General features: G+C 57.0%; 1 protein-coding gene across 1 annotated transcript in view; it reads left to right on the forward strand.

Moving 5' to 3' along the window:
- ATP7B (ATPase copper transporting beta) overlaps positions 1 to 11,856 on the forward strand; it is a 53,805-nt gene extending 41,949 nt beyond the window's left edge. The window contains exons 14-23 of the mRNA XM_007471694.1: positions 1,356 to 1,538; positions 2,921 to 3,089; positions 4,268 to 4,411; positions 5,679 to 5,821; positions 7,281 to 7,484; positions 7,583 to 7,700; positions 8,776 to 8,878; positions 9,351 to 9,580; positions 11,035 to 11,137; positions 11,610 to 11,856. Coding sequence (XP_007471756.1) covers positions 1,356 to 1,538; positions 2,921 to 3,089; positions 4,268 to 4,411; positions 5,679 to 5,821; positions 7,281 to 7,484; positions 7,583 to 7,700; positions 8,776 to 8,878; positions 9,351 to 9,580; positions 11,035 to 11,137; positions 11,610 to 11,856 — 1,644 coding nt within the window. The remainder of the gene's footprint in view (positions 1 to 1,355; positions 1,539 to 2,920; positions 3,090 to 4,267; positions 4,412 to 5,678; positions 5,822 to 7,280; positions 7,485 to 7,582; positions 7,701 to 8,775; positions 8,879 to 9,350; positions 9,581 to 11,034; positions 11,138 to 11,609) is intronic.
- Positions 11,857 to 12,575: the final 719 nt, after the last annotated feature.

A 12,575-nucleotide genomic window follows, 5' to 3' on the forward strand; every position in this document is an offset into this window, starting at 1 on the left:
CTTACAGCCCATCAGGAAAGACAGACACGGAGCAAGCAAGCAGCAGGCGCCATGGAGAGTGTGAGATGCCGTGAGGACAGTTCCTCAGGGGCCTAACCGTAGACCCGTGTGTGTTGGACAGGGTGGGCGCTGGTGCAGGTGCTCAAGGGAGGTCTGAGACCTGTCAGCTGACAACAGAGGTTGGGAAGGGTGTCCCGGCCGTGGGACCAGCACGTGGAAAAGACCCGGGGGGCCGTGCTGCCTGGTGCCAGACTCCGTAGGACTGGAGACCGTGAACATGTCCCCGCCATCGTGTCCCCGGCGTCTTGCCCCGTGCCTGGCACGTTGGAGTCACTCCACAGTTATTTTCTCAGTAACTAAATGAGGACCAGAAAGAAAGAGAAACTGACAGGAGATGAGGGTACTGAAGGAGGAAGGAGGGGAGAGAGGGGCCTTGAAGGGCTTTGGAGGGTTATTCAGTCCCGGTCCAGAGCTTAACCAAGAGCAGCAGGGACGCACGGGGGCAGGGGCGGGGGTGAAGCGCCCTGTAGGAAGATCGTCCTGGCGGCAGAGCAGGGTCTGGACTAGAAGCTGGCCAGGACTGTCAGAGGAAGGCCAGTTAATAGTGGTGTCAGAAACAAGAAGCGGAGCTGTTGTTTGCTAAATGAGGGAGAACCAAGCCTGCGGCACGCAGTCTGAGCACAACAAGGGCTGACCTTGTACCGGGTCCAGGGGAGCGTGGAGCGAGGGAACTGCTGGGCTCCGGCCATGCAAGCTCAGGCGCCGAGTGTGGCTGCTTCCGACTGCCTGAGCCCAGACCCGTGGGGACCAGTGCCAAGCTGCCGCTGACCAAGGGGGACAGGTCCCCAGACTAGCTCTGTGGTTGCTTGTTATTGTGGCCAAGGAACACTCCCTTCCTTTTGTGAACTTGGAATTCGAGAACACTATTCTCCGTAGGCTTTTGCACTGATGCAGGCCGGAGGAAACAGTGGTTGACCCGGCAGATAGCGGTGGACCGGGAGATGGGCAGACCCCCCAGGGTCACGCTCCTGACCCGACCCGAGGAGGAGGCCGCAGGGCGTTATTGCACGGTGATGCCTCCTTGTTACATCAGAGTGAGAGCTTCTGGCTCAACCTGGTCCAGGTTAAGCCGGAGTGTGGATTTTTTTTTTAACTGGGCAGAGAGGGAAACAATGTTTTGGCAGAGGGAGTGGTTGAGCCTTGGGATGGACGCAGAGGATTCTGTAGCGTGTCATGAAGGAGTGTATTGTGACCTGCTTGGGGTGGGTTGAGTGAAGTTCTGCCTCGAGATTGTGAGGACTCTGAGAGCCCCTTCCATCTGTGTTTTGGTCACTGAGATGTGGTTTTTTGGGCAGATAAAGACTGTGATGTTTGACAAAACTGGCACCATCACCCACGGGGTCCCCAGAGTCATGCGGGTCCTTCTGCTCGTGGACGTGGCCACGCTGCCCCTCCGGAAGGTGCTCGCTGTGGTGGGGACTGCGGAGGCCAGCAGTGAGCACCCCCTGGGCGTGGCAGTTACCAGATACTGTAAAGAGGTAGGTGGACTGGGCGTTGCTGGGTCCTCGCTCCCCCGGCTCCCCCGCTCTCCCCAGCTGGGCCGGAAGACTCCGGGCTCCTTCCTCCTCACACGCCTTTCCTCCTCGCTGCCCCTGGCCCCCAACGTCAGCTGCCTCCACAGAGGCCTTGGCTCGTGTGGTCTGGAAACTGCTGAGCAGGCCCCCTGGAGCAGGTGGGGATGCAGCGCACGGCGGCAGGTCCCTCGTCACGTTTCCAGATCATCACAAAGCAGTTCAGTGTTAATGAGCTAATGGCCATTCATTAGGCATTTCCTGAGCATCCCAAGCTCAGGGGAGTAAGAATTCATAAGACGCGAGCTCTGCCTGCTGGGAGTTGATGGTCGGGTGGGGAAGACAGGCGTATTCAGTCCCTCACGAGCGCTTCGTGCAAAGGGATACAAAAACGAAGGGGGTCTTGGAGCCAGGTCGAGAGAAACCCATTCTACTGGGGACTCCTGAGATGGAGAGGAAGCAGCAGAAGTGACCAGAGGACTGTGGGCTGTTGGCACAGTTAGTGGGGAGCCTTCCTCCTCTGACCTCTGCAGGTGAGAGGGCCTAGTTAGCTTTCTCTGTTTTCAGTCTGCGCGTGGAGGTAGCAGGATGTGCCAGAATACTGCCCTGAAAATATGTAAACTGTCTGAACGGGACAATTATCAATAAATGTAGAAGGTGACATGGATGCCTTGGGGAAAAGTTGACAACTCTTCCCGGACAGGGAATCTTTCAGAAATCTCATTTCGCGTTGTGTCCTTTGTGTAGGGTGTGGCTGTTTCCCCTCTCATCCTTCTGATGTTTCAGAAAGAATTCTGCTCACCCCCAGGCATCCTTCCTTTGGGTTCTGTTACCCAAATAAACCCAGCCCTTCCCTTTCTCCTGCCACGTCGGCCCTCCCCACCAGGGTCTGGCCATGGGCAATTATCCCTCGCTGGCCTTAAAATAGTTTGTTACCACTTACCTATTCCATCGTTTTTATGAAATTGTTTGCAACATAAAAAGAAAACCTTTCCTCCCTTTGGCACCTTCGTCCCCGCCACCCCCGCCCCGACCCCAGCCCTTAACTTGGGGTGTTTGACGTGAATTGCCTTTCTTCTTTCTGGGCTGCAACCTGTCCACTCTCCCCAGGCATCCAAACTCTAGGAGAGAGTTGAGGCTGTTTTAAATGACCGTGTCATATAAGAGAGAAAGAGTTGCTGACTTAAGCGTCGATCTCTTCGCCTTCCCGGAAGTTCCCCTCCCGTCCCTCCCTTCCCTCTAAATTCCTGGTGTCTGCTGCTCTCCCCCCGCCTCACCCCCACCTCTGTCCTGACTCCCTCTCAACTCACCTCTGTTTTCTGCTTCCTCTCCCCCACTTTCCTTCCCAGGAACTTGGCACAGAGACCCTGGGATACTGCACGGACTTCCAGGCGGTGCCCGGCTGTGGGATCGGCTGTAAAGTCAGCAACGTGGAGGGCATCCTGGCCCAGGGTGAGCGCCCACGTGGCCAACCGACCGCCCACCTGAACGGGGTCAGCAGCGTCCCCGTGGAAACAGGTATCCCTGGCCTCGGTTTCCGCTGCCCGGCCCGCTGGGGGCCGGGCCCAGCCATGGGGAGCGCCATGCCAGGCTCGCCCCGTGGTTCCCGACTGCGGAGAAGGTGGCTCAGGGCTGGCGCACCGCACGCCTGTCTCCCAGGGAAGCCTGCAGCTTCTCTCGTGTTCTTCGACGTGGCTGAATCTTGACGCTAATGGCAGACAAAAGCAGTGTGTGACTTAGATCCATGGAGTATTGCTTACCGGCTCCCTAGTCTCGAGTCTCCTCTTTCTTAGCCCAGGTTAGTCTTGGGATAAGACTCGTAAGCTACAGGGTAGGCAGATGGGAGTCTTCCTTTTGTTCTTCCGAAACAGGAAACCTCCATGTGGTCAACTCTGATGGGATGTGACGTATTTACAGAGCTGGCAGCCGTCAGGGAAAGTGAATGGAAATGGTCTGCCCAAGTCAAGAAGGGACACTGGAGGGACAGCTGCTTTTTGAATGATGGCCTTTCTTATTCAAAGGGTGCTAGCCATCAGCGTAAGAGAGTACAAACGCCCCCAAACCAAAAAACCCATGTCTAGTGTTTGCTCTTAGGTATGTTAGTAGTTAAATCTTGATTTAGATTTTGTTAGAAGCTGTTACCACCTTATGGCAAGTTAAAGCCCTGGGATGACCTTTCCTTTGCCTTCCAGGGACTGGTCTATCAGTGACACCTAAGGTAGAGGTGACAGGTGCAGGACTCAGCTGGCCTCTTAGGAGGTATAGCTTCAAAACCTTTCATACACGGAGGCTGGTTGTTAGCTGATTCACCTTGCATCATCTGTACCAAGCAGTGATGGGTCTAGTCCACACTTGCTTTCGGCGCTGACCAAATAACTAACCGCTTCTAATCCTAATTCTAATCCAGTCTAACTGCAGCAGCAGACACCCCTAAAGGCCAGTAGGTACACTACGCGGTGTTTAATATGTTTGTAACATCTTTACAGGTTTTAATTCATACCGCAGTTCTTCTGCATGTTAGTTATTCTTTTTCCCCTGGCTCTTTAAGGATGGTTTTCCAAGAGGTGTTCACTAGGTTGTGGTTTTTCCAGAACCGTCAAGTGGACGTTTTGCTGTTGAAACCATCCCATGGTTTTTAGTGCTTTCTCACAGTGAACTTGGCATCTTTGGGAATAACCACACACTCCTTTGAGCAGATGCGGTCCCGCAGACCTTCTCTGTGCTGATCGGCAGCCGAGAGTGGATGAGGCGCAACGGCTTGACCGTCACCAGCGACATCAGTGACGCGATGACCGATCACGAGACGAAAGGCCAGACGGCCATCCTGGTGGCCATCGACGGTACTGCTCTGCTCCCCTGTCCTCTGCTCTCAAGTGAAGCTGGAGACGTCAGGCAGAAATAGAGTCCTTTTTTTTTTTTTTAAAGTAAATCTTCCTCACTGTTAATTTTAGTTCTATTTTCGAAAAGGCTGTCTTGCCATTTTTTTCACTTCATTGTCAATCCTAAGGCCCCCTCTGGCCACCTCCATCTTTGCCGCCAGAGTGAAGATGGCTTCAGCCTCTTTGCTCTTGGGATTCTAAACTGTCTTCCCCACCATCGTTTGCATCTGCCCAAGTTGGCTGTTGAAAGTCATCCTTTCTCATTGATCACTGCGAAACAGCAGTTGACTTCCTAAGAGGTTTAACTCTAAGATGCTTTACACACTGAAATCCCCTGCAGCTTTCACAGAGCTTCTCAAGATTGTATGTATCTTAGTACTCAGGTTATATCCTGGGCTTTACATCTCAGGTAGATTAGAATCACTTTGTTACTGTTAGTTTCTGCTAATAGAAGTAAAAACTACATGCAAGTAAGAAATAATTTAATTGCTGTATTTTGAATGCTCCTCTTTTCATTCTCTCTCTCTCTCTCTCTCTCCCTCTCTTTTTTTTTCCGGCTCCCACTGCTATGCCTTCCCCCGAGTCCTTTAAACGCACAACCCCCTCAGCTTGTCAAGCTGGAAATGGCTCGATTAAAAGTGCCTCTTACACATCCTCACCCTCTGTGCTCCTGTCACACCTCAGTCCCCAGTCCTCGAATGCCTTCCTGTGTCAGTACCTAAGGAGTCACTCAAAAAAAAAAAAAAAAAAAAAAAAAATTCTACAAAGTGTTTTCTGTAGGAAGAGACAGAAAGGAAGGATTGATTTTGTAGCTGTTTGGACATGTGTCACTTTTTAAGTAGCATTTGTTGTATTTCTCATGTTTTAATAGCTAACAGGTATTGAGTTATTATGAGCCAGGCACTCTGCAAAGCAAGAGATGTTCCTTGCAGAAAATCTGGAAAATTCCGAGAGCTGTAAAAAACATGGAATCCCTCATTATCCTACTCCTCAGAGAGCCACTGTTAACTTTTTAACAGTCCTTCCAGGCTTTTGTATGCATCTGGAAATGTATGTAAATTTAAAAAAAAAAAACAAAATCAAAACTGTATTCTGTTGTACAATTTGGTGTTTTGCTTTTGGCGTGTAACATGGTATTAGGAAAACTGTTCCGGATCATGAAGTCTCACTTGCTTCTCGGGCTGCCCAGGGCGCTGCCACGTGTGCTCACCTGCGGTGTCTCCTACAGGTGTGCTCTGTGGCATGATCGCCATTGCAGATGCAGTCAAGCAGGAGGCCGCCCTGGCCGTGCACACACTGAAGAGCATGGGCGTGGATGTGGTGCTGATCACGGGGGACAACCGCAAAACAGCCAGAGCCATTGCCACCCAGGTAAGGGCCAGGGGCCGGGATGTCTCCCACGTCTGAAATTGCAAGCGATTTCAAGCTGGCAGAAACAGTTTAAGGAAGATAAATAAGCACTAGTGCATTGAGCACTCAGCTTTGCTCTGGTCCTCCCCCCTCGCCGGGGCTTTTCTCTCCACATGCTTTGATCTCGGAGCCGTGCACATCCCACAGGGGACCACCTTGCTGCTGCACCAAAGCTCACATTGCTGGGGCCTGGGTGCCATCATTCATTCCTGCATGGTGGCTGCAGCCCCGGAAAAGCTGTTCCAACATTCTTTATTTTCCAGTCGCTGCACTGAGGAAAAAAGACCATGGCTTGAGGGCTGAAATAAACAATCTTGTAGCCTTTATATTAAGGGAGTGTTTTGCCGGCCCAGCTCTTCTCACTCTGCACCAGATAAGTCCCTGGGTCCCGGAAGTTCTTCTGCGGTGCTAGGGTCTGAATTTGGGCCACGAGGGCAGCACAACCGCATGCCTGCCTGCCCTGCCTCGCAGGGAGGGCTCCAGTGCAAACTCCAGACAATTGTATACCACCCCTTGCGGACATGTGTGTAAAGCTGTCTGCTTTTGAGAATGAATTGCTCCTTGGGAGGGGAGCGGCAGTGCCCCTGTCAGCCATCCTTCTGAGAGTACACCCACTCCCGGGTTAGAACTCGTTCCTGCATACAGCAAGCACTTACTAAGCGCCACCCCTGTGACAGACAGGCTACAGAGAGGAGTGAAGAGGGCACCGCCCTCGAGGAGCTCACGGTCCCGTGGGGAGGGTGGCCCAGGGACCGAGTGTAAACCAGGTGCTGGGCACTCCAGTGGAAGAGTGCACGGGACGCATGGCAGCTGCCAGCTTACCCGTCAGCCTGGCAGGGGCCGGGGACACCTTCCAGGGGAGAGGAGGCCTGCAGGCATCACATGAAGACGGGGTGCTGGGGGCAGGAAAAGTGACCTTTGCAGGACAGAGCAGGCAGCACGAGCACCGCCTGCGGGTGCAAGGTAGCAGCGAGTTGGAGAGGCCAAGGCGGGGCCCGCTGGGGCCGGGGGGTGGGGTGCGGGGAGCTGGGCACAGGCAGGACCTGACCTGGGGATCTTGGGAGGCAGGCAGAGGAGTTTGGACGTTGTCCTAAGGGAAGTGGGATCCGCTGGAGGCCTTGAGGCAGCAGAGTCATGTGACCGATGATTACTGTCTTGGAAGGGTCACCGGGGTGGCGTCTGGAGGAGAATGTTGGGAGGCCAGGATGTGGGCAGGAGGCCAGCGAGGGTCCCAGACCACCGTGCGGTGTTGGGATGGCAGCAGGGGGTACACTTGCCCTGCGACCTGGCATCTGCAGGACTTGGTGACGGGACCTGGAGGCTGAGGGCTCATGGGCTTCTGCTCCTATTCCTGCCCCTCGGCAACACCGGATGTTATTGTGCGTTTGCTTTTTTATTGACTGCTGTTCTTTCCTTTCAGGTTGGCATCAACAAAGTCTTTGCGGAGGTGCTGCCTTCTCATAAGGTGGCCAAGGTCCAGGAGCTCCAGAACGAGGGGAAGAGAGTGGCCATGGTGGGCGACGGTGTGAACGACTCCCCGGCCCTGGCCCGGGCCGACGTGGGCATCGCCATCGGGACGGGCACGGACGTGGCCATCGAGGCAGCTGACGTCGTCCTCATCAGAGTGAGCTCTGCTGCGTCTCCCCTCGCTGTTGCCCGTAGCAGGAGTGTCGAGGGCCGCAGAGCGGAGCTCGCAGTTCACCGTGTGCTCCTCTCCTGCAGAATGACTTGCTCGACGTGGTGGCCAGCATTCACCTCTCCAAGAGGACCGTCCAGAGGATACGACTCAATCTGGTGCTGGCACTGATCTACAACCTGGTCGGGATCCCCATTGCAGCAGGTAGGCCCTCGCTGCCCTGTTGCCTCTGGCCCTAGTTGTGGCCAGAAGCCTTGAAGAAAGAGTTGATTTTATTATGTTCCGCTTTTGAAGTCTCCAAAGGTAAATGAGAAACTGCAGGGAGAACCCAAGCCTTCTGTTCACTGCTGGCCTCTCTGAAAAGCTGGCCAAGCTGCTCAACCCTTTTTACCTTGGCCCTGTTTTCTGGAACATTATTAAGACATACAGTCTGAAAAATAATCAATATTCGCAGTTATGGGGCACCCGTTACACGCTAAACCCGGGATCAGTGCTTTAGAACTTTGTCTTAAGAATTAATCCCACCCGGGTTTTATCCTGACTCAGAAATAATCATGGGAAGAGATGGATATTGTCTGCTCCCTAAGTCCTCCCTCCCCCACTATATCTTGTGTCACCAGAGAGGGAAGAGTTGTTCCAAAGACTCCTGCAAGGAAAGCGCCTACATGGGCCAAGACCTATTTTTAAACATGACTGCCGCACCCCAGGTTCCCCTGTTGTGTCCGAGCGGTTGGCGCTGCCTCACACGGTGGATCAGCATGTCCACCGCAGCCCGGCTCCGCCAGGTGCACTTCCTGCCCCGCGGCCGGCTCAGGACCTGGTGCCCTCCTGGGCTTGCGGCTCTGTCCCAGGACCTGGTCTTGTTGCCCCTTATCAAGGTGCTTTGACACCCTTGAGGGAGGACCGTCCGTGGAGAGAGGGCCCGTGGTCATCAGCGTGTTGTCCCGGTGCTCACACCCCCGAGGTGCCCCTGGATGGTGGCATCTGCAAGTCCCTGGGGCACCCTGTCCCCTGGAGCTTCCCCCAAACAGGTGATGGCACCTCTGGATGGTCCCAGGAAGGTCAGGGTGGGTGGGGGACCCCAGTCCCCTTGACGGTGCCCACCCCCCCCCCGCCCGCCCAGCTCTGAGACCGCCCGCCTCAGGCCCACGGGCACGCGGTCAGCGGCCAGCCCAGGGGCTTCCGAGCCGCCCTGAGGAGAGCTGGTGGGCGGCGAGGCTGGGCCCCCCTCGCTCTCCGCCCTGGGCTGCGGCCTGAGTGTAGTCACCCCCTCGGCCAGGTGTCTTCATGCCCATCGGTGTCGTGCTGCAGCCGTGGATGGGCTCGGCGGCCATGGCTGCCTCCTCCGTGTCCGTGGTCCTCTCGTCACTGCAGCTCAAGTGGTGAGTCCCCGCGGCGGGCCTGGGGGGCGGGGTGGGTGTGTGCCCCGAGCGGGGCCTGGCATGTGTTTGTGTAACAACTTGTCCACCACGAGCCAACAGTTCACCTCTGATCAGTCACCTCGCGCTGCTGCTTCCCGTTACTCCGCTCGACGGCTGTTTATGTCGAGAGGTAGCTATAGGATCCCTGTTTGTAATCATTTCTCCTTTCTTAAAAGGGATCTTTATTTACTTATGCTTTCAGTTAACAGAAGTTCATGACAGCCTACTATGTAGCAGGCATTTGGCTAGAAAGTTTCTAAGTTGGGAACTTGCCCTGAGCCATAGGAGTCCAGTGGCCTTTCTTTCCTTTAAAAGCCGTGAGGCCCTGATACTGTGTGTTATTAAAGACTTCATGAGAGGCCTTCACCGGGCTTTACAAAAAAAGGCTGTGTGTCCAGAATGGCTCAGGTGCTCTTGGATTCTTGCTTTGCAGCTACAGGAAGCCGGAGCTGGCGTGGTACGAGGCGCAGGCGCAGGGCCGCATGAAGCCCCTGACTGAGTCCCAGGTCAGCGTGCACGTCGGCATGGACGACCGGCGGCGCGACTCCCCACGGGCCGCGCCCTGGGACCAGGTCCGCTACATCAGCCAGGTGTCCCTGTCCTCCCTCAAGTCCGACGGGCTGTCCCGGCACGGCGCCACGGCTGACAACGAGCGGGGAGCAAGTGGCCTCCGCTCCTGAGTGACCGGGGCGAGGAGCCGTGCGTCCAAAAGCCGCAGGTGGTTGTGGCCCCCACCCGACCCCCCGCCCTGTGTGGCCGAGGCTCCAGCCTGACAGCAGCAGCAGCAGGCGGCGGAGCCCCTCGCCAGCCCTGGACGTCCTAGATCACACCTCCCCGCGGCCTGTGGGCCACGCTGCCGGGGTCCCATGGGCTCTTTAGAAACCTTGCCGGCCTCGAGAAGAGGAGGGACAGCCAGCCCTCCTCGCATCCTCTGCCGTAGCGTTTGGGGTGACTGCCTGTGAAACGAGGATGATCTCGTTGGGTCCAAAAACTTAGCTGGGCATGTCCACAGAACTCATTAAAACCTCGGGCTCTGGCGCTTTTTGGTTTTTTTGGGGTTTTTTGCGGTACGCGGACCTCCCACCGTTGTGGCCTCCCCCGCTGCGGAGCACAGGCTCCGGACGCGCAGGCTCAGCGACCATGGCGCACGGGCCCAGCCGCTCCGCGGCATGTGGGATCCTCCCGGACCGGGGCACGAACCCGCGTCCCCTGCATCGGCAGGCGACTCTCAACCACTGCGCCACCAGGGAAGCCCTCCGGCGCTTTTTGACGACACCCACGTGCATCGCATATCCGAGACCACCACTTACTTCAAGCGTCCCCGTCTTTTCTGCTGGCGCCATCTCTTCCTTTTCTGTCCTTGACCCTGGGGCTGTGGCACCCCGTCATCTGAGGGCCGGGCTGATGTCCTCACATCCCCGCGGCTGCTCTGCAGGGGGTTCGTGTGCTCCTTCCTGAACCCCTCGCCCACATGGCTGCCAGAGAGCCGCCACGCTTCTCTCTCCTCGGGGTGAGGAGAGGTCCTTGTTGCTTACGACCCTCGTCTCCGTGGAGTCCTGGCTTCTCAATGCCGCCGAATCCAGTGCTGTTGCTGACTGTCGCTGCCCAGCTGGAGGGAGGGTCTCAGAGCCCGAGACTTGAGAAATTCGGCTTTTTGGCGGGGGCGTTGGGTGGGGGGGTGGTCCGGGGGGACCCAGGGAGGCATGTGGTGCAGGAACCTGCTTGCTCCGTTCCAGGGGCTTCAGTTACATGGCCCGCTATGTGACTGTCACCCCACGTGGTGCATTGTGGGAGTCAGGTCAGTGCTGCCCCAGTGCCTACAGCACTCCGGGGAAACGATACCCAAACAAGAGAGGAAATCTCGGTCCTCACGCATTGACTTCTGCACGCAGAGCTGGTGCCTTAGGAAGGGGGTGACCACAGTTTCCCAAGAGAACATCTGTTCCCCCCCGCCCGCCCAGCTCTGAGACCGCCCGCCTCAGGCCCACGGGCACGCGGTCAGCGGCCAGCCCAGGGGCTTCCGAGCCGCCCTGAGGAGAGCTGGTGGGCGGCGAGGCTGGGCCCCCCTCGCTCTCCGCCCTGGGCTGCGGCCTGAGTGTAGTCACCCCCTCGGCCAGGTGTCTTCATGCCCATCGGTGTCGTGCTGCAGCCGTGGATGGGCTCGGCGGCCATGGCTGCCTCCTCCGTGTCCGTGGTCCTCTCGTCACTGCAGCTCAAGTGGTGAGTCCCCGCGGCGGGCCTGGGGGGCGGGGTGGGTGTGTGCCCCGAGCGGGGCCTGGCATGTGTTTGTGTAACAACTTGTCCACCACGAGCCAACAGTTCACCTCTGATCAGTCACCTCGCGCTGCTGCTTCCCGTTACTCCGCTCGACGGCTGTTTATGTCGAGAGGTAGCTATAGGATCCCTGTTTGTAATCATTTCTCCTTTCTTAAAAGGGATCTTTATTTACTTATGCTTTCAGTTAACAGAAGTTCATGACAGCCTACTATGTAGCAGGCATTTGGCTAGAAAGTTTCTAAGTTGGGAACTTGCCCTGAGCCATAGGAGTCCAGTGGCCTTTCTTTCCTTTAAAAGCCGTGAGGCCCTGATACTGTGTGTTATTAAAGACTTCATGAGAGGCCTTCACCGGGCTTTACAAAAAAAGGCTGTGTGTCCAGAATGGCTCAGGTGCTCTTGGATTCTTGCTTTGCAGCTACAGGAAGCCGGAGCTGGCGTGGTACGAGGCGCAGGCGCAGGGCCGCATGAAGCCCCTGACTGAGTCCCAGGTCAGCGTGCACGTCGGCATGGACGACCGGCGGCGCGACTCCCCACGGGCCGCGCCCTGGGACCAGGTCCGCTACATCAGCCAGGTGTCCCTGTCCTCCCTCAAGTCCGACGGGCTGTCCCGGCACGGCGCCACGGCTGACAACGAGCGGGGAGCAAGTGGCCTCCGCTCCTGAGTGACCGGGGCGAGGAGCCGTGCGTCCAAAAGCCGCAGGTGGTTGTGGCCCCCACCCGACCCCCCGCCCTGTGTGGCCGAGGCTCCAGCCTGACAGCAGCAGCAGCAGGCGGCGGAGCCCCTCGCCAGCCCTGGACGTCCTAGATCACACCTCCCCGCGGCCTGTGGGCCACGCTGCCGGGGTCCCATGGGCTCTTTAGAAACCTTGCCGGCCTCGAGAAGAGGAGGGACAGCCAGCCCTCCTCGCATCCTCTGCCGTAGCGTTTGGGGTGACTGCCTGTGAAACGAGGATGATCTCGTTGGGTCCAAAAACTTAGCTGGGCATGTCCACAGAACTCATTAAAACCTCGGGCTCTGGCGCTTTTTGGTTTTTTTGGGGTTTTTTGCGGTACGCGGACCTCCCACCGTTGTGGCCTCCCCCGCTGCGGAGCACAGGCTCCGGACGCGCAGGCTCAGCGACCATGGCGCACGGGCCCAGCCGCTCCGCGGCATGTGGGATCCTCCCGGACCGGGGCACGAACCCGCGTCCCCTGCATCGGCAGGCGACTCTCAACCACTGCGCCACCAGGGAAGCCCTCCGGCGCTTTTTGACGACACCCACGTGCATCGCATATCCGAGACCACCACTTACTTCAAGCGTCCCCGTCTTTTCTGCTGGCGCCATCTCTTCCTTTTCTGTCCTTGACCCTGGGGCTGTGGCACCCCGTCATCTGAGGGCCG

Source organism: Lipotes vexillifer, unplaced genomic scaffold (genome assembly GCF_000442215.2).
Source record: "Lipotes vexillifer unplaced genomic scaffold, Lipotes_vexillifer_v1.1 scaffold470, whole genome shotgun sequence".
Lineage (NCBI taxonomy): Eukaryota > Metazoa > Chordata > Mammalia > Artiodactyla > Lipotidae > Lipotes > Lipotes vexillifer.